At 40.6% G+C, this 22,159-nt stretch overlaps 1 protein-coding gene across 4 annotated transcripts in view; it reads left to right on the top strand.

The window, feature by feature from the left end:
- The window catches only part of LOC6727147 (protein doublesex), a 45,172-nt gene that overhangs the window by 21,639 nt on the left and 1,374 nt on the right, over nt 1-22,159 (top strand). For 3 of the 4 annotated variants that reach the window (XM_016175825.3, XM_039295936.2, XM_039295935.2), the window contains exons 3-4: nt 12,730-12,867; nt 17,938-18,460. In XM_016175825.3, the coding sequence (XP_016033629.1) occupies nt 12,730-12,867; nt 17,938-18,401 (602 nt within the window). In that variant the 3' untranslated portion in view covers nt 18,402-18,460. Of the gene's footprint in view, nt 1-12,729; nt 12,868-12,985; nt 14,167-17,937; nt 18,461-22,159 lie in introns of those variants that run through there. The other variant, XM_016175826.3, reaches the window with a different exon arrangement.

Raw genomic sequence — 22,159 nt, 5'->3', positions numbered from 1 at the left:
ACAAAGCTTTCAAAAAGACTATTCAATTAAGCCAACGATCTTAAATGAGGTAAATAAATGTTATCATGCATAATGAGCACTAGTGCAAGTTTTAAAATAGCTAAAGTGCAGTCCGAAATGCATCTAAATATTTAAATTCGCATTCTTTAGATTCTATTGCGGTTAACAAAATAATAAAAATTTATTTTCACACATTTATTTATATATTTCGATATTCCAATAAACCACCAAAGTGGCACAAAAATAGACAAAACCGTTTCGAATTAACGGATTTAACTGAGTTTAAGATCAAAGTAGGTATTCGCAGCCTACCACATACGTGAACGATATATTCACAATTCGTTGGGGGTTGGACCAAAAATCAATTTTCAGCCAGAACCCTTCATGTGATGGTTCAAAAGGACACGAACGACATATCAACTGATTTATATCACAGTCCCAGCAATTAACGCGAATGTAACGGGCGGCAGTAAAAACCAAGGGAAAAGAAATCTACGCTCTTTGGGAAAATGTTGTTCCTTTTTTTTTTCTTCATTCTTAATTTTACGAGTGCCAAAAACCCTGCGGGCAAAGCCAAATAAATATGTTTGCCGCAGTTGTCGCTGTAGTTGTTCGTTGTTCGACTTGGGGGTCGTCATCATCAACCGACAACTTTGACGTGAACGTGAACGTGAACGTGAACGTTTTCCGGGCTGGCTCGTAAAAAGCGCAAGAGAACAAAACTTTACGATGCCACAGTCTAGCAAGCATTCGGCGTCCGTCCAAAGAAGGCTAAGCCCAAAGACAAAAGCATTGACTTTCCACACTACCTCCGGGAAATCCCCGAACCCACCGATGATGTATGAAATTAGTGCCCCTCCACGGTAGCCAAGGCGAATCTCTCGCTGGCAATACTTAAGACAGAGCCAATTGGCAATTGGGCTTAATGGGGTTCCAGGACCATACGTAACACGAACACATCCCGAATTCAATTAAATGCTTCGGCGATGCACTAAGAAAAATCAGCTACAATTCTGTACAATTGGTGCAAGGAAACATTTAGATTTTCCTTCATAGGTATCAATATTTACAGCGATGGCATTAAATTTTATTATTTATCATTTATTTATAAACCACATGAATTTATCTATATTGGTATTTAGTTCACTAAACTTAAACTAAAAAGGCAACACCGTGCTATATTATATTTGAGTTTTTAAAGCTGAATATAGTTGTGTAGTGCAATACTTTTAGTTTGTGGAAAACTTCATCTAAGCCATCACCAGACCTCACAATATTTGTTCAAGTGTAGCAATTGTTACTTTGACTGCACGTCACGTTCTTCATACACCTGGCAACCCTGGCCGATAAGAACCTAAGCTCCACCCGCTTATCGCGATCATCATCGGTCCGGGAAAAGGGCAAATAGATGGCACAAACGCTGATAACGACGATAAGTGCTGAGTAGGACATGTGCATTTGAAAGTGAAAGTGACGCTCTCTCTCTCTATCTCTCTCCCTCTCTCTCTCTCTCTCTCTCTAGCCCCTTTCTTCGGATTTTTCGCCTTGTGCTGACGGATGCATTCGATGCAAATTCATTTTTGGCCAGCTAAAAATACACCCTCCGAATTCTTGCTGCCAAAATGTATCGCCAGGGATGCATCCCGTGGCATTTCTCAGTCCACAGCCGGTCGAGAAATCCACCAGCCACTATGAGAAATAAAATATGTAAAGACTTGGCAAGCTTTTAGTGCAGATTTAATATAAATTTAGGGCCACATTAAATGGCTGATTGTTGGTTCTGTAATTTAGCTAATTAATGTGGGCACGACAAGAAATTCACTTTTGACAAAGATATTTCGTTTGCATTCGTATGGGTTAGACAATTTGATTTCAGTTGAATAAAGACATGAGCATGGTTTCTCGATATAATTATTAACTGTGCGACTTTTCTACTGTAAATTGGTGTAAGTGATTTTCTGATCTTGAATTCCCACATCGAGTGTTCACATGCACTCATCATCGTAGGTGTTTGGGCATGCCATAGTTTGGCAGATGAAAACCACGCTAATTGTGCATCGCTGGGACCCGGAAATTAAATATAGCCCCTCCTATGCTAATTTGCTCTATAATTAATGGCCAATTCTGAACGAGTTATACTTCATTTGCTGGCGAAGATATTCCTGGGTAGAATCTTTTGGCTTCTTCCCCCAATTCACCTGTTAGAGAGCTCTCTCTATGCAATTCACGCGCAATTTACTACGCGTCGTCGGCGGCATCTCTCTTGAACCAGGGCCAAATTGGACGTTATAAAATTGCAAACTGAGCAAAACTTATTTGCACACAAAACAAGCACATTTTATTTAATATATGTATATAGATGCCAACACGATGTGTAGAATTTGAGCGGCCGGTAGATAATTTGTGAATACAGAAAGTAATATTAAAAGTTTACGATAATTGCTCTCCTTACTTGCTTGCATTTTATTATTATTATGTTGGCTAAACCAAGTGGTTAGCAGTGCAAAAATTATGTATATATTATTTAACTAGCCCCTTAAAGAAATCCTTGAGTAATTGGAATAATAAATTGTTCACGACCTTACCATATTTTCAATTTACATGAAGTTTTTTATGGAATTTCAATTTTTGAAAGACTATCCATTTACCCAAAGCAACTAAATGCATTATAGTATTGAGAAATATCATCATTCCTTTCTAGTTGCTAATAGTTCGGCGTTCAGATCTTCTACGTTTGATATTTCACCGACGAGATATCAATCGCCTCGACACTTAGTTCAACTTAACATGCCCGCCACGTGTAATCCATAAACAGTTGACGCAGTCCCGAAACACCGCCACAGTAGTCACTCGGTATGAAGGACAAGTGGTGCATTGATGGGGCACACATTTCTTTAACCACTTTGGCGCCCCAGAAACCCACAACAGCTTGTCGGACTGTGTCAGTTTCCTTGCACTTGGCCGGCTTGCTTTCCGTTTTTGCCCTGTCAGCGATTCTCTCCGGAAAATTGGCGGTTGACGTCTATATTAGCGGGTGTGTCTGCTTCCTTTCACTCTGAATTTTCCGCTTTTCTTTTGCACGACCTTCAGATTCAATTGGGCTGCGAATGGCGCGAAGAGCTTATCTCCCAGACACGTTTACATATTAGCAATTTGTAGATAAATAAATAAAATAATATTAAGACAACTTACCTTATTTGATGTTAACAACTTAAACATGAATAACCTTACATATACCCTTATTTGCCATCCAATGTATTTAATGTGCCATAAATGTACTGAGCAAATTGAGGTGTAAATAGATACTTAAACCTTTTAACCCCGATTTTGCATTTAATACATTGTTGCTTTTCCGTGTGTAACTCACTTAGACAAAGAAGTATCACATACTTTAGCAGCCAAACCGTTGTTAAATATCTCGATTCAATTCCTAATGAACCAAAGCCACAATGGACGCTACAAAAATCAGACAAGAGATGTCATTGCGAGACAACTTGGCTCATTTAGCATGCCTATTAGTTGAGCAGGCATTCATTAAAATGTCATAAAATTAGAGGCACCAAAGTTGGACGAGCCAAATATTTGGCAGCTCGATTGCCTCACTCGTACGGGCATTTTTGCTGGCAATTTAAATGTGTCCTAATGTACACATACAAAGTATTTCATACACTCAGAGAAATATTGGAGACGTACTTAAAGTTCAGCCTGCGACCAGCAATGTCAAAAATTAGTACCAGAATCAGCAAAGATATACAAATGATACTGTCAATGCAAATACATATGTTAAAATATCCAATTTGGCAATGATTTCTTGACCCAATATGAATGATAAGCTAAAGACGTAGAATCATTGAAATAAACTCGTAGATTAGACGTCATATAAATTTAATATTGGAGTCTTGAGGTCCTTAGATTCCACTTTTGGTATCCAGAGAAAAATTTAGTTTTTGAGTGTTTTATTGATTTTTGTTTTTTGTGTTATTAGTAAGAACTAAAACTTTAAAAAGCTGTTTCAATATATATATTCCTACATAAATTTAAATATTATTGATTCAGTTATCTAACAATCATTTTTCATAAATTAAATTAAGAAATGCATAGAAATATATATACAAATAAGTATATTCGAACAGTTTCTTATTAAATACCTACATTTTCTAGGGCACTGTAATGAACTTAAGTTAATAAGTCTGCTTTACAATCTACCAATGCACTTTGTAGACTGCGCTGTATTGACTTTGTTAAATAAGTAAGGGATACGTAAGAAATTGTTGATAAGCCCTTTTTACATCACAGAATCATTTGATAATGAAATTCGATCGAAATCAAACATATAAAAAAGAACAAAAGCAGTAAATGGCTACCCTAACAAAAGACAAGTTGCCAAACTCACACAAATCTAATCTATTTTTTGCTAATTTGTATCCACGAATACTAAAAAAGTGCAAAAAAGAACTAAGAAAAGAAACTTTATTACCGGGAACAAGTTGAAGTCAAATGTTAAGTTCAAACAGTAAAAAAAACAGCGACAGCGCGGCGATCATAAAAATAAATCTACAGAAAAAGCTTGTTATTTTCGATAATAAAAATAAAAACTATATAAATGCATGCAAAGTGCAGCAGGAGAGTAGGGATAGAAAAGGCTGTGGGGTGAACAGTATGCGACATAACTGAAATATGACACAAGTTCAAGTGAATTACGACGACAAGGAAAATGCGACAAGTCAGGAAGGAGCAAGGATACTAGACGGGATAACGACAACGACAAAGGCAACGATTAAGAAAATGGGCACTGAGACGAACAAGACGAGAGCTTCGCCTCTTCTTTATATAACTCGTAAAGTCGCTCGAAAATTGCAAACGTTTTAATTTTGAGATTAAAACGACTTTCGTGCGGAGCTTAACAAGCTTAACTTGGCCAACCGAATGGCAGGCAACCAAGCAGGGTCCCCTGTGTCAAAGCCAACTTCCAAATTCCAACTTCCGCCTTCTGGCAAGGACGAGCCAAATCGAAGTGCCACTCGCCGCTTGCCACTTGCCACCCGAGTCCCCTGCTCACTCGCTCACTCGTCTCGTAAAAAGGCTGCATGCTACATGCACTTTTATTGGCCTTTACTGCACTGTGTTGACGAATGCACAAAGAGCTCCTCTGGAACGAGCTGCAGCGATGAAGGTGAGCCAGCCAGCGGATATTGGCCAGGTTTTTGTGTTCGGGAATTTAACTCGATTGAAGGTGAGGCAATGAATAACAAATGAAAAGGTAAATGCAATCTGGCGACGGTTACCTCGCCGGTTTACTGCTTCAATAGTTGTTCACGTGGGAGCTATTGTCCGCACAGAAATGTAACCTATCAATGGCTTTTAATCAGTGCAAAGCTGATTCGTGAATTTTTAGTTCCTTTGAAGAAAACCCTTGCATTTCCCGATATATTTCTGCGACGTTATTTATGCCCATTTGGTCTGATTATTTTGATGACAGCTAGGGTTTGTGACTATTGAAATCCTTTTAGTAAATTCCTTTTATGCAATCAGGACATTTTGCCAGCATGCATGCAAATGCATATGTTAGTTACCTTTTAGTAAGAAATGCAAATGCAGTTTGTTGCTGAAATACATTAAGTTCACATTTACAACACCAATTAGTGAGTATGGCAATAGCATAGCAAATCACTCCAAATGAAATAGAATCCATCCACCCACTGCTTGGTCAACTCAACTCCTCGCAGCTCCTCACATCTGCGTCTGGGGTTGTGGCTCATTAAAACACTGTTTCTGCTCCTTGCATTTGCATTCCGGTTGCCAAAGATTTTATATTGTCTGCTCAGCGCACATTGGCATTACACCCATTCCCCCATTTTGGTCCGGACATGCACATAGATATAGCCCACAGCATTCCGAAGCTCGCTTCATTTACCACATTGCCCCAGTGCAGAAGGATTTCGTCAATTCGCCTTCCTTCCTTCTGGTGGCATTTGCCTGCCACTTACTCCTTTCTGTGGATACTGAGCACTTTGAGTTGCCATTTTGTGGATATGTCGATTTATTATTTTTTATTGTTGTTACGTTTTACGATCTGCCTCGAGCAACTCGACTGACTGCCGACGGGGCAGATCTGCAGATATTTCGAGAAATTTACGGGTGTTCCTCATCGCTTTGGTAGCCAGGCTTTATCTCCATCCAGCTGCAAAGCGCACGAAATTTTATCAAAATATTTCCAACATCTCACTTCTGCTCGGTTCTTTATTGCACAAGTTAATTTTACAACGCGATGCCGAAGTGCTCCACACGGAGTGAATCTTCTTTTGGGTTTTCAGCAGCTGCAAAATGAATGCTTTTTATCTGGAAAATATTCGTGCTCATATATATTGTTTGGGTTTTGTATAAGTAAATGAAATTAAAACTTTACCTAAGTAAAGACACACGAAAAAAGGTATTTTGAATGTTTTTTACCCTGGATATGAAATCAGTGTTGCATATTAAAGAAGTACAACAATTATGTGTAAGCGCATTGAAGCCACACTGCGTATGAATGACATAGTTTCAACAATTCAATATTAATAACAATTACATTCAGTTAAAAACAACGAATTTTCTTCATGCAAATAAAATTTGGATTAATAGGTTAAGTGTGCTATATTAAATAGATATTTCTTGATTCTTTATCATAGGAAATGTTTCGAAAATCTTTGGTACGAGTATCTGACATCTTCTGAATAATTTTTGACTTTGTAATAGCAGAAAAATGGTTTATTTACGAACAAGAATAATTTTAATATGCAAGCATGTATAACAATACTTAATAACGATATATGTGTGTAAATATATTTCGAAATATAGCTTAAAAAATTAAGAGATAATGTCCTTTTTTTTTTAATTGCCAGTTAAAAGAGAAAATTGCTTGTACGCCGTTTTGTCGAAGTATCTTAAATATAAGCGACTGCGTAAATTAAATTGAAACCATCGAGATAAACGCAGGAAATGGTTGGAAAAAGAGGCAGCTAGCGAGCGAAGTGGTGCCTTGGCCATGTAATGCCTGCCAATTGGTACAAAGAACTATATATACGATATATAAAACCTCCTCCAGAAACTGTGCAGCTGCAGCAGGAGCGGCAGAAAGTGCTTCGTGCTGCAGCAACAAACTCATAAAAAGGCGCAGAAGAAACGAGCGAGAAAAGCTTGCTAACGACTTAAACGCCGCAGCAAGGAGCTGGGGAAACGAGGTCCTCGTGGAGGACTCGGTATCGTGGAGCTCGGAGATTGCCGAGTGGAAGGTTAGCTGCAGTTTGTACAGTAATAAAAGTAATAACAACACCAGTACCCAGTACCAGTACCAGTACCAATACCAGTACACAGTGCCAGTACACGTGCAACCTGCACATACATATAGCTGCACCATGTACATGGATTGTATAGTATATAACTTGCTCCTCACGAAGCTCGGATTTGTGTGCCCCCAGTTCTCCTGCCACATGACCCTGCGCAGAGTCGCTTTATGCGCGTTAATGGCATCGTTTACTGGCTAACTGTACATGCATATAGACGTGCATCTAGCAGATCTACATGTACACATATACATATACATATAGTTATATATATATATATATATATTCGTGTACGGTAGGTAGTACATACTTCTGCAGGGGAGGGCGGTGCAACACCGACAGCTGCAGCTTTTCGTGCGGGGATACTTTTCGTGCCAAGTGGGCGTTACCAACGCTTGCCGAGCGTTTTATATAAATGTTGTGTAATGTGTGTATTATTTAGGATTGCACTTAAAGTGACTAAAATGTTCGGTGATTAAGTAAATGTAGGATTTCAGCGTGACATGCAAGTTTGGGCAAGGTTCATTCAGAATCCGATGAATGAACTGAACTGTATTCGATTTAATTTTGAGTTTTCAGTTTCATTTCTAAACATGGCACTGTTGCACGAGCCACGAAATGAGACTAATTAGCTGTAAAAATATGCAGTTGTAAAGTGTTATTAACAAGTTTAGATTACATATAATTATTGTTGTTGAACATTTTAATTGGTGATTGTTATTTCCTATTTTGTTTTCCACAAATGTATTTAACATTTTTGTTTACGTGAGATGAAACAGATGAAACGTGAGAAGAAATATCACGGAAATGTAACATGAAAATTCCGTTCAAAAGTAATAATTATGGTATCTGTTTCTTTTACCCACCAATAGTTTCAGAGTCGAAGTCACGAATATTTTTCTGAAAGTACTTTTAAAACAGTAAGGTATTACTAAAGGTTATATGTAAATAGAATTTGTGTGTTCCGCGCCTATTTAATAGTCGCAGGCTAATACTTATATTATAAATAAATCATCATAAATTAGTCCTAAAGAGTATCTGATTTAACCGCCCCTAAGTTAAGTTGAAAAAAGTTCACTTTACAATAATTACTTAGTAAACGAATGACGTTTTTGTTCATTCAGTAGCAAACCTTTTTAAAAATATAAATTCGCATGGTTCATTGTTTTCAGTCTGGGCTTTAAATGAAGGGTATATTCAGTGTTTATATAAACGCTTCTAAGAGATGCTAACCTTAAGAGTTTCTTTTTTATATAAAAAGCGATAAAATCCTGAAAAGAATCATGAATATATGAATTCAGACCCAAGAAAAATCCCAGACCTGATCGATTTTGCAATTACTAAACATGTCCCCCGCAACATGGTCACCGCCGAAGCACTAGCAGATTTATCATCAGATCACTCACCTGTTTTTCTAAATATGCTAACTCGCCCCCACATCGTCGACCCACCGTATAGACTCACAAATTTTAGAACAAACTGGCCAAGGTATCAAAAGTATGTCTGTTCACACATAGAACTAACGACGGCATTATCTACAAAGGAGGATATAGACAAGTCAACGGAAACTCTTGAAAACATTTTAGTTTCGGCTGCAAAGGCTTCAACCCCGCCAGTGACGTATGCAAAACCAAACTACATCAAAACTAATCGCGAAATCGAGCGGCTGGTATTAGATAAACGACGCCTACGAAGGGATTGGCAGTCTAATAGATCACCAATTACTAAGCACATGCTTAAGATAGCCACACGCAGGCTTACCAATGCTCTCAAACAAGAGGAAAAAAACAGCCAACGTTCATATATCGAGCAACTCTCTCCCACCAGCACTAAGTACCCTCTTTGGAGAGCTCACAGAAACCTAAAGACTCCAATAGCGCCAATTATGCCACTCCGAAGTCCCTCTGGCACCTGGTTTCGAAGCGATGAAGAAAGAGCCAGTGCTTTCGCTGACCATTTACAAAATGTATTCCGACCAAATCCCTCTACCAACACATTTATTCTCCCTCCTTTAATAGCAGCCAATCTAGATCCTCAAGAACCCTTTGAATTCCGACCATGTGAACTAGCAAAGGTTATCAAAGAGCAACTGAACCCAAGAAAATCGCCTGGCTACGACCTAATAACTCCAAGAATGCTCATTGAACTCCCAAAGTGTGCTATTCTTCACATCTGCCTGTTGTTCAACGCAATCGCCAAGCTTGGATACTTCCCTCAAAAATGGAAAAAGTCGACCATAGTAATGATTCCAAAGCCAGGAAAAGATAAAACGCAGCCATCATCATATAGACCGATAAGCTTACTAACATGTCTTTCAAAGCTGTTTGAAAAAATGCTACTCCTTCGGATTAGCCCTCATCTTAGAATAAACAACACACTTCCAACACATCAATTTGGCTTTAGAGAAAAACATGGAACCATCGAACAGGTCAACCGAATCACGTCAGAAATTCGTACTGCTTTTGAACATCGAGAATACTGCACAGCCATTTTTCTAGACGTCGCGCAGGCATTTGACAGAGTGTGGCTCGATGGACTTTTGTTTAAAATAATCAAGCTGTTGCCCCAAAACACACATAAGCTACTGAAGTCATACCTATATAACAGAGTGTTTGCAATAAGATGCGATACAAGCACTTCACGCGATTGCGCAATCGAAGCTGGAGTGCCGCAAGGCAGTGTACTGGGTCCAATCTTATACACCCTGTATACGGCGGATTTCCCCATAGACTACAATCTAATAACCTCCACGTTCGCCGATGATACCGCGATACTCAGTCGCTCGAAATGCCCAATAAAAGCCACGGCACTCCTATCCCGACACTTAACATCTGTAGAACGATGGCTTGCCGACTGGAGAATTTCAATAAATGTTCAAAAATGCAAGCAGGTTACCTTTACCTTAAACAAACAAACATGCCCACCACTGGTCTTGAATAACATATGCATTCCACAAGCCGACGAGGTAACATATCTGGGAGTTCATCTGGACAGGCGGCTCACTTGGCGCAAACATATAGAAGCCAAATCGAAACATCTTAAACTTAAAGCAAGGAACCTCCACTGGCTCATAAATGCTCGCTCTCCACTTAGTCTGGAGTTCAAAGCTCTTCTATACAACTCCGTCTTAAAACCTATCTGGACTTATGGCTCCGAGCTGTGGGGCAACGCATCCAGAAGTAACATAGACATTATTCAGCGAGCACAGTCAAGAATTCTGAGAATTATCACTGGAGCGCCGTGGTACCTTCGAAACGAAAACATACACAGAGACCTAAAAATCAAATTAGTAATCGAAGTAATAGCTGAGAAAAAAACGAAGTATAACGAAAAGCTGACCACCCATACAAATCCCCTCGCAAGAAAACTAATCCGAGTATGCAGTCAAAGCCGGCTGCACCGCAACGACCTCCCAGCCCAGCAATAAACTTATTAGGGCATTAATGAAAAAAAAAAAACTATCACTAAGTGAAAGTTAATTAAGTTAGATTAAGATTTGAACACTTATTGTTAGTCTCTTAACACAAAGGGAAGATTCAATAAATAATAAAAATTAAAAAAAAAAAAAAAAAAAATGAATTCGATTAAAAAATGTTTGTTTTCTCGTTATAGTCTCGACTATAAACACTGCTAACTGCCTAATTTAAAACTTTAAAATTGACTCTTTGTGGTTTCACGCTGTGGTTTTTAATAGCAAATTAGAGTTTTATTATTCTAATACTCTTGGCCACTTAAATGGGAATGTTTAAATATTCTAATTCAAAAACACTGACGGTGCTTAGAGGCAATGGCGCTAGCGATAAGTGGGCAGACCACAGTGAGTAGGGCTAGTAAAATGGTTTTTCAGTTATTGACATGGTCGAGCGTCGGTTGCGGCAGCAATAAATCAATTTATTAGATTTATTTGCGCCCAATAAAATAATTTGCAGGCATAAAATGGTAACAAAACAGCGCCCAAACAGCGGCCAGCCCACTAATGACTTAATTACTAAATTAAAAAGGCGCAGACAGCGCGGCAAATGTTCGTGCAACGCGACCAGCTGAATGAGCATGTGGGCAACACTCGAGTAAAAGTTACAAGCCACAACAGGAAGTAGAGCTGTTCCCAAAACGAGTTTCTAGTCAAGTTCGCACACGCAATCTGAGTGCGCCAATGCAAATCCTGCAACAGCGCTTGAGTTGCATGCAACAGCAGCAACAGCACCAACAGCAGCAACAGCAGCAGCGCCAGCAGCAACACTTGCACGCCAGCAACACCAACACCAACGACCGCATCGCAGGAGCAGCGAGAAGAGAGCCACCATAAAACGGGCCAATGGATATGAAGCTCCGCCTACAACCAAACTACCGACAACGACAACGACGACGGGCCAATGTAGCCGCTGTGTTGTTGCTGCTGTTGGTGTGTTGCTGCTGTTGGTGTGTTGTTGCTGTTGGTGTTTTGTTGCTGGTGTGAGGTAAAAACCAGAAAACGAAAAAAATGGCTGGCGATACGAAGAGCATAATGGCATAAGCTCGGCGAGTAAAAGAGAAAACTGCACAGTAACACCAGCGGCAAAAATATTAATACGAAGTAAATATTCCACAAGTAAGCGGATAAATAGTTTTGTCTTTATTTTTGACCCAAGCTTGTGAAAATATATATTGTATATTGGCCTGCAACGAAATATATCTCAAAAGTGTAGTAAGGTCCTAAGTAACTTTAGTTAGATGAGGTATATTGGTTAGGTGCAGAAATTCAAAGATTACTGGAAGTAAATGTAACTTTAGTTAGATGAGGTATATTGGTTAGGTGCAGAAATTCAAAGATTACTAGATTTCCCTATTTGTTTGTTTTGTTATTTTTTTAAAATAAAAGAGATTTATTTATAGTAGCTCATAGGTTTTAATAGGAATTACCATATTTACATTCATTCATGATTAAAGATTAGGATCCTTTGCCTAAAACAATAAGGGGATTCTTCTAAATAAGAAATGATTGATTTTGTTTATAGCTATGTGTGTATATAGTGCTTATAAACAATGTAAGTTTTTTTGCTGTCTAGACTTGCTTAGTCCCGCGTAGCTAACGATTATGCTTATGCTTCTGGTTTTCACTGTGATGGGAAATGTTGAACATTCCTGTTTGATATCAATAGGTTTCCCGTATTAAGTTTCAAATTATGCCGACGTTTTTGCAGCCATGTTTACGTTGCACAACGCTGTCTGCCAGTTTTTGCACCATCTACATATGCAAACTGGCGAAATTCAAGATGGAGTGGCTCCACGACTCCGTTTGTTTATGGGATGGAGATATGTCAATGAAGCTGATTGCGAAGTAAATGGGCAGATCGATTGCAGACAACTGATGATCGAGAAGTATGGGAATAAAAAAAACTAAAGACATCTTCCTCTCCGTTTATTTCAGGCCAAGACGTTTTCCTAGACTATTGCCAAAAGCTATTAGAAAAATTCCGCTATCCTTGGGAGCTGATGCCGCTCATGTATGTGATATTGAAGGACGCAGACGCCAACATTGAAGAGGCTTCCCGGCGAATCGAAGAGGGTAAGTCTCTTGACCAGTGATTCAGTGATCGATCACTCCACTGCCAGGCCAATCAACTGGCTGCGAAGTGAAATTGTATAATAAAATGCCGAATGTCTCTCGATCTGATCTAAACCAGGCCAATACGTTGTGAATGAGTACTCCCGTCAGCATAATTTGAATATCTATGACGGGGGTGAGCTGCGCAACACAACGCGGCAATGTGGATGATAATTTTTCATTAACTAGAGTATCGAATACTACTTTGCCCCGATATTTATTATTGTTCAGCATCACATACTAGCTTAATGCTTCGGTGAAATCGCGCGAATTTAACTTTTATAACTTAGAGTTGAGTAACTTAGCGTTTTATGGAGCAAAACCTCTGTAAATAACTCGAATTTATCGGTAAACTAAAGCGCGACTTGGACTATCTTCAATCAACAAGCCAAATATGTCGATGTGTGACCGCCGTTCTACGCGTCAGCTTTCTTTCTTCAATCAACATTACCCCGTGCTGAGATGTCTGGCCTCAAAGTTATTAATCTCAATCTACAATCAACATTCTCTTCTCTTCAATCAACAATCCCCGAACGGATCTAATCAACACGCAACATAGCCCTTGCCGCCAACGAATAATATAATCAAAGGACAAAGGACAAAATTTACTTAACGTTTTTAAAAAAATATTCGAATTGCCCACGCCAAATCAACGATCAACATTTCAACACGTACCGCATCACAAATCTGCACATCGGTTGTATAGCTTTAGTTTAACCTTACTTAAGTTTGGCATTACTCAGTTTATTGGGCTAATCACAGTCTAATTAAAGCCATTGAAAGCGCCTCACTTCAGTCATTTATGCTTTTATTGTTTACTTAAGTACTTAACTGAATCTAAGTACAAAATAATGTTTCTTTCGTAAGCAGCACTAAATTGATCAACAAAGGGGATCGAGGAGAAAACTAAGATATACACACTCATTCAAATAGGCTTACAGGCCAATCTCAAATTTCTACTCTGCGTGTGAATTTGTATCTTAGCAAGGCACACTTGCATAGTAACCCTTGAAGAAATGATCACTACTTTCCGGGGGTCTGGGTATCAAAACTGTTGTGAGATAGTGCACAAATTATATATATATATAGTGTTTCATCGATGTCTTGCGAAACTCTAATTGTAATATTGTATTACAACGAAAATTCTCATTGACATTGTAAAAAATATTGTTACGACCTTAAGTAAGATTTAGCCCAACGGAATATTATAAAAAGGATAAACCTGAAATGTCAGAAATAAACTATTTTCCTTAAACAAAATCGGCCTCGCTGAGATGATGAGATGAGATGATGAATTGGAAGCTGAATCTGAAACTGAAACTTAAGCCCTCGAATATGCGAATTGCCTCACTGAACTGGAAGTATCAGCTGTTGTTTGTTTTGTTGATGACATTAAACTGGTAACGATTGCTTTTCAAGTTGTTGCCATTTCACGAATCCATTACCATTGCACGTCCCAGCATCATCAGCTGAAGTTTTGCCGAGTTGGAGTTGGGAGCCGGGATGAAGGATGTGGGATGTGGGGCCTGGGATCTGGGAGCTGGAAGTAACTTGTGTCGCCACTGCTGCTCGGATCGTAAATGCATCATTAAACCGAAAAATGCATGCGAAAAATTTACGACACTGCCAACACCATTGCCAAAGGCCTGCACTGCGAGAAATGCTTTCAGTGAATTAATCTTCGATTTTGTGTTCGTCTTCAGTTCAAATCGCATCCCTTTATAAGTTGTAGTTTACTCACCTTAGAATCGTAAATATTTTTCTTTCTTATAGTAACTATTATATCATTAAGTTGCATATAAACTATGGATTCATGCTGTAGCTGTCCTAAATCCATAGATTTCTCAAAGTGTGTGCCTGAGATTCGCAGCTTCGGATTTAGTTTCTCCAGCTGGGTTAAACGACTCTAGTCCGCCACCAGGTAGCTGCAATGCTCCGGCCGTAACAGCTCGACATCGCTCCTCGGCACTAAACACGTCACGATGAAATTTCAGGAATCGCCGGCGATCTGGGAGGGAGAATCTCTGGGTTACCTGGTGGGTAGGCAATGGCGACGTGTAAATGTGGGCACCATAAAGCTTAAAAGTGTTTATGGTTGAAATGTGCGCTGGTGAGAGAGAGAGAGAGAGAGGGAGAGAGGAATCGCCGAAGCGGTAAAGGTATTTGATGCCAACGAATCGAAAGTTTTATTGCAATATTCAAGGTCCGTTAAAAACTAAATTTGGCTAACCTACCTTTTCAATACAAGAACCAACCAAGAACCAAGTAAAAAGCTGACCTTAGGCTTTTCATACGATATTTAATAATTAAACAATAAACAAAATGATACATATCATGTTCTTCCAATTCATAAGGATAACCAGGTTTCAAAACGATTTCGTAATTCTTAATCATATTTTTAATTTCTTAAGTCATGTTTACATTTACGATCAATGAATTTATCTTACTTTTGTAATTAGATTAGAAACCATTAATCTTTAAGATAATTCTCTATGGATAGCTGGATATAGATAGATGGAACTTAATAGATTGTTTTCAAATAGTGCGATGACCAAATCATCTCATGACTCAGAGTATAGCAAATTCATATGGAATCCAACCACTCTCCTCGACCCAATTTTACGACGCACTGCCTCATCCCTGCGTTGTCATATTTCCAGCGACGCCTTTCTTTGTTTTCCCATAAAAAATAGACTCGCTAGTATACCATTTTGTACGGGGCGCCATAACGAGCTGCGGGCCGTATCATCATCGTCGTCGTCGTCGTCATATGGGGCTGCCCAGCCCAGCCCAGCTCAGCTCGGCTCAACGAGTCTAGAACAAATTCCTTGCCACTTTCATCCCAAACATTTACCAATGCTTATTAAAAACTATAGGAAAGCGCAGACCGAGCGGCAGCAGGAAGCAAAAATTTCCAACTTTACGACTTCATATTGTGGGCGGATCGTAAAATATTTGTGCAGCGTCAACTTCCACTCCACTCCACTTCGCGACCGCTCCCCGTTTGCCATCAAGTTTCGCTACTGTCATTTTTACTGCCCCACGACTTACAAGCTGCCACTTGTGCCAGACATCTGATCCACATGCATAGCCATGCAATCTAGATTCATCATGGCCACGGTCCGTCCTGGTCCTCGCTAAATAATAAGCAAGCAGTTTGTCATAAAGGATTCCAGCGCAATCGGGCTGGACCGCACTGGACATAGTTACCCCAAAACTGTCTTGACCCGCTTTCTTCCTCTATCAACCAGTCAATTCGACTGGAAACTTATTGTCGAGGTTTTGTGGCCTGCAAAAGCTTAGATTATAGACCTTTGGATGGAGCAAGCAAAACTAGTTTCTTTAAACGAAGGCTTAGAAAGATTACGGATTAAACGAGGTCATCAAATAGTTTACTACTATTTTAATAACATTGAAAAACAAGTAACATTTTAACCAATGCAATCAAATCATAGCATAGACTTTGAACAATACAGTTAACAGTAACTAATTTATGGATCACGGGCACATATTTAACCAATATTTCGACCAACTTGAAAAGCTTATGCCTTAGAAATGATTTCCTTGTGCTGCAATAACAGTGAAAATACCATATGCAATTTTCACTAGACTTATTCGATTACACCAAGTCAGGAATCGGATTGAAAGGTCGTCACTTCGCTTCCTGGCCAAGCCAAACCTGTTCGAAAATGCATTCCTCTAATTAACCCAAGACCAAGACTCGGTTTATGGACAAACCCAATGAGAGTTAGCTATATATTAACAAGTACCCGAATGCCCGGGCTGGAGGGCAGCTGAGCTTGCTCCGTACCCTGACCCGCTCTATCCATCAGCAACCTGGGTCACAACTTTTTACGACTTTTTATTATTTCGTCAAATCGCACAATGGGCGGGCGGCATTAGTTGCGACTAGGTTGGGTCTGGGTCTGGGTCTGGCATTGACTGTACCTCCGACTCGAACTCCACCGATTCCACTCCTTCCACTTCGATACTTGTGCGTTTTCCGAGGAGGGAACTCCCCTGCCCAAGGAAGGGGAGGCACGCTCATGCGTAATTCTCTCTCGTATGCTCTGGCCCTGTTTAATGCATTCTGCAGTTGGCGGAAGAAAAAATCCCATTAAAATTAAGTAAAATTGCAGCAGCAGCAGCAGCAGCGTAATCGTAAAAACTTGGCATTTTGATGTTGCAGCAAGCAGTAAAATTTTGAAAAGTTTTTGCCACGCAGATAAGGCGGGGAGTCAGCGGAAGACAAAGGCTCTAGCCAGCCGAAGCTCCAACTGGGACTGGAAGCGGGATGTGGTCGTCGATCTGGGGGCGTGGCACTTTGGAGGGAGCAGCGGAGGGTTTATTATGTGAGCACCGTGCGAAGGTTGCACATAAAGTGCATTCCGGGGCCATAGGTGGGCCCGTGCTTGGAGTCCGGGCCTGGGGAACTGGAACCCCAGGTTCCTCATGTGCCTTCCAAAATGGCGCACATCTTGGTCGGGTGGCATAGACATTAAGTGCCATGGCCGCCAGCCCCAGCTTTAAACTGCTCTGCTCTATTTTCCATAAAAAGTGTGTTAAATTAACGATGTGGTATACCGTCAAGCAATCACTGGATTATGTTTAAGTTATTAAGGTGTTTTCCGGAAAGTGAACCCATTTATTTTTTGTTCTCATTTGTAAAACTATATTTAATTAAACACGAAAAAGAGAGAACGCTGTAATTGAAGTCCTTAACTATCAGATGCGATATCAGATACGAAAAAAAATTAAAAACCTTTTCAAATCAAACTTACAAGATAAGATACTATACTATACATGACATTAAGAAAAGAAAGAATTTATTAGCAGATTTTATAGTCTAAATATAGAAATAATATAGAACACTTTTATAATTATAGGATTAGTATACGTGTTCCTTTGTGCATTGTGTATAACGAATAAGTAATCCCGAAAATTTCACAATTTTTCAGGTGCTTTCAATTATTTTGGAGTCAAAACATGCATCTGCCCAGTTTTAATCGCATAACTTCTGTTAATCCCCAGCTCGAGTGGAAATAAATCGCACTGTAGCGCAGATCTACTACAACTACTACACCCCGATGGCCCTGGTGAACGGGGCGCCCATGTACCTGACCTACCCGAGCATCGAACAGGGTCGCTATGGGGCGCACTTCACCCATCTGCCGCTCACCCAGATTTGTCCACCGACTCCAGAGCCGCTGGCCCTCAGCCGCTCCCCGAGCAGTCCCAGTGGACCATCGGCTGCCCACAACCAAAAGCCCTCGCGACCGGGCAGCAGCAATGGCACCGTCCACTCCGCGGCCTCGCCCACAATGGTCACCACGATGGCCACCACCTCCTCCACGCCCACGCCCACACTCAGCCGCCGGCAGAGATCGCGCTCGGCCACGCCCACCACTCCGCCCCCGCCGCCACCGGCGCACAGCAGCAGCAACGGAGCCTACCACCACGGCCACCACCTGGTGAGCTCCACGGCTGCCACGTAGCAGTATCGCAACGTTGCTGCCGCCGTGGCAGCAGCAGCAGCAGCCGCTGTCCTCTTCGTGTAAGTATCCACATTGTTCTACATATTTCGATTATTTATTAATCGAGCGAGTAATAATATATTATTGCACTTTAGAGAAAATTTACCATTATATATTTGTTTATAATAAACTAACCAATCTGTTTTAAGATCCAAGATATTATGATATATTGTTAACATTTTTCTATTCTCAATATAGAATGAAACCTTACGTTCTCACTTTTACTTTTGATACCTTGTGTTCCGATTAAACAATTACCAAAGATGAATTGAAATCGGGGAAAAAAAAGACCTCGACATTTTTTCAGATATATTTATATTGAGTAAAAATATATTGCCTTGAATGAAGCCTGAACACAAAGCAGTATGTTCTGGCTTTAGAAAGGGGTAATACAATCCGCAAGATATTAGTAAAATGAGTGCATTTTATTGGCAGAATCTAGAAATGAATGAATCTATGAATATGATATGATAATTTGTTGGAGCTTCAAGAACTTATAGTTTCATATAGTTTATAGACGGCAAAACCTGTCCAACTCTCTGTGTAAATTGTTTTTGGTTGCACATGTGGCTAGCTACTCAGTTGTTTAACTCAATAGCGTCGAGAACTAAAGTAAAATCTTAAACTTAGCCCAGCATTAGTACCAATACCCGAAAAGTTTCCGTTTCCGCTTTCACACTTGCAGCTCATTTCGCATGCTGGCCCAGGCGCATTGCCTTTAATCAAATCAATTTCGCAGCATAGTTTTATGTTCACAATTTGGGTTGGCTGGCTGTTTTCAGTCTGGGTCCCTGGTCCCTGCTTCCTGGTTTCTGGCCCGGATCCCTTTCCATCCCCATTTCCGGTTGCAGGCGAGAGGTCGAGTGTGTAGCTGCTGGCTGCACTTCCGGACTGCGCACGAAAGTATGCAATGGCTTTTTCATCATTTGTCCTGATGACTGCAACGTGGGCAACAAAAGCGCTCGAGATGAAAAACAATTCCTCTTGGCCCGACGTGCCACGCCCCCTAATCTCGCACCGCCTGCTCCGCCTGACAATTGAAGCATTTTCCACATTTTCGGCATTTTCTTGGTGCGCTCCTGCTGCTGATGCAGTTGCTTAATTCGACGAGAGACGGGCGGGCGTTCGGATGTTGAATTTCCATGCTGCTGTCATTGGCATTTTTGTTTATATTTCCATCGAGATGGGCAAGACGAGCTGGTGTTTTGTTCCCAGCGTTTGAGCATTTTGTAGCCTTTTGTTTTGCTAAGCGATTTGCCTTAATTAAAAACTCAAGTGGCGCCAGCAGCGGCAAGGGCTTCTCCACTTGCCCCCCGCACCATCGACGATGGGAAGGGGGATTCGGGTGAGGTGCTTAGAGGACGGGCATCCTCCCATCCAAACATCAAAACATACGCTTCGCCAGTCTTCTTTTCTCACTCGGTTTCCTGTTTTACGATTCACGCTGGCAAACCGCGAAGACGACACTTCAGAATGCATATTTCAATGTTTTGGTCTCGTCCAAGGTAATAAAATATTCGCATTGCAGAATTATGAAAGCGCGCCGAATTGGCATCTAAATCTTGTCTAGAAACTGTGCGCATTCGTGGCCCTTCGATTGTTTTGCGCCCATTAAAAACCCCAACTCCCAATCGCCCGAACTGCCAACTCCTGTCACCTCTCGCCGCACTCCTGTGGCATATTTATTCCAGCTTCAAAGGGACGCGGACACGGACGCAGTGCAGCATTCGGTTTTTATGGCTCTGCATCGTAAAACCGAAACAGAACTGAATCGCACGATAGCTGCGTGAAAATATTTTTTCTCTGGCCAACAATTCTGCCCCTTTCTAAGCCTAGAACTGCAATTAAATGTTCCCTTTGAGAGGGCGAGACTACAAAGTCGGGCGGTTGGATCTCCAACTCGTAAAACTATCGCAAAGTTCGTTTAACTCTGTGACGGGGATCGGCCAAATCAAACTTATTAAAAAGCGTCGGTCGAGAAAAGGCGGAGCAAATGCATTGGCAGCAGCAAACAATTATTTTGGGCAAAACTCAAAACCATAAAAGCGGGCAAACAATACCGAAAACTTTTACGAGCCTTGGGGAGATCCTGCGAGCAGCATTTCCACAATGCGTTTCATTTCGCCAAGAACAAACGCACACAAGGAGCAAATATCCTTTCGAATGGCACTTCAATTCCGCTGCAACTCGCTTTTGTTGCCCTGGCCAAAATGGCAATAAATGCATAAGTTTCCGTTTTACGATATTTTGTTTCCATTTGCTGCCGCGCAAGTTCCTAGACAATCCTCCTCACCTTTTCACCGGTGCTCCCAATGCACTGGAAAAATATTTGACGGCCACCGGCTGTCTTATTTTCTGGTCTAAATATATTCGCTAACTAATTTGCTTTAGCACTTTTTTGTGGGGTTTCTGCACATGCGTTTAATTAACCGAATCTTTGGCACTTCAAAAGTATCTGGCAAAGGTATAAAAAGTGTTTCCATCAAAGATTTCCGTCTTCCGAGTGAACATGCCACCACAAACATCAAAGTGACTCATTAACATGGCCGACAAATTTTAGGCACTGGGTTGGAAAGAGTTAGGAATTTCTTAATCTATATAGGTACATAAGGTAAGGTATGTATATAAGTAATTTAGTTAGGTTTATTCTCCATCAGTCTCAACAATTTCCCTTCAAAAATAGAAAAATATTTTGAATATGATATTATTGCATTAGTTAGATATTGCTGCAGTAAATTTTAAATGAATATTTTTTGTATTTATTCAACATTCTTCATGCTGTGCTTCGTCACTACGCGTACTGCATTTTATAGTGATGCAACAAGTATCACACAGATCACATTTCTACAGAACTTTCAGCATAGCGTTCGATAAAATGTTTTCTAAAATAAAGAAAGGGTACATCATAGTGTCAGGACATCGATCATCTTCATACTGATCAGCTCCAACTTCGGATCTCGCAGCAAGATTGTAAGCCGCATCAGACTTCCGGTTCATTTGCCCGGGCCACTACTTTGTAGTGCCCCCCATCCAGTTCGCTCCGAGAGACTCCAAGACTGAGCATAAATGTACAACAAACATTATACAATATATTTTGAATATTATCGTTGCCGTACATTTCCGCCGATTTCTAATTTCCGCTGAGTTGCCATTAAAAAAAGGAGTAAATCCGTCCGCTTTTAATGCCCCCCAGTCATCATCGTCATCGTCGCCTGCTCTCGATACCCGGGGGCTGTCGCAATAAATGCAGTGCTGGCCATAAAAATAAAACACAACAAAATAAGGGAATAAAACGAAAAATGTTATAGTTTTTAGCGAGCGCGGCTCGAGTTTTCAGCTTTGGTTTCGGTTTCAGCTTACGCTGCTCGAATTTCGCCCTAACACTTCGCCCTTGCGCTGCCCCACTTGGGCAGCTCCTCCTCCTCGAGATCCCGATCCAAGTCCACATCCACATACCCAGCCACGACACTTTCAATCCGCTGGACGGAGCACAGTCATTGGATTTTCGGGGTTCGTGTTTATTGTTGTTCGACGACTTGCGTGCTGAGCGCCCTTCGTTGTTTATGGAGCCGCGTTACGCTTCCTCTTCTTTTTCGGCTTTTAGTGGACACGCATTATTAAAAAATAAACAATAATGTATGGATGGATGGCTGAATGGAGTATACAAAACCAGAAACCAAAGCAAACCAATCCGAAACGAGCTGAGCCGCAGTCAGCTT

The sequence above is a fragment of the Drosophila simulans genome, chromosome 3R (genome assembly GCF_016746395.2).
Source record: "Drosophila simulans strain w501 chromosome 3R, Prin_Dsim_3.1, whole genome shotgun sequence".
In the NCBI taxonomy this organism is placed as follows: Eukaryota; Metazoa; Arthropoda; class Insecta; order Diptera; family Drosophilidae; genus Drosophila; species Drosophila simulans.
This window is presented reverse-complemented; position numbering and strand designations above follow the sequence as displayed.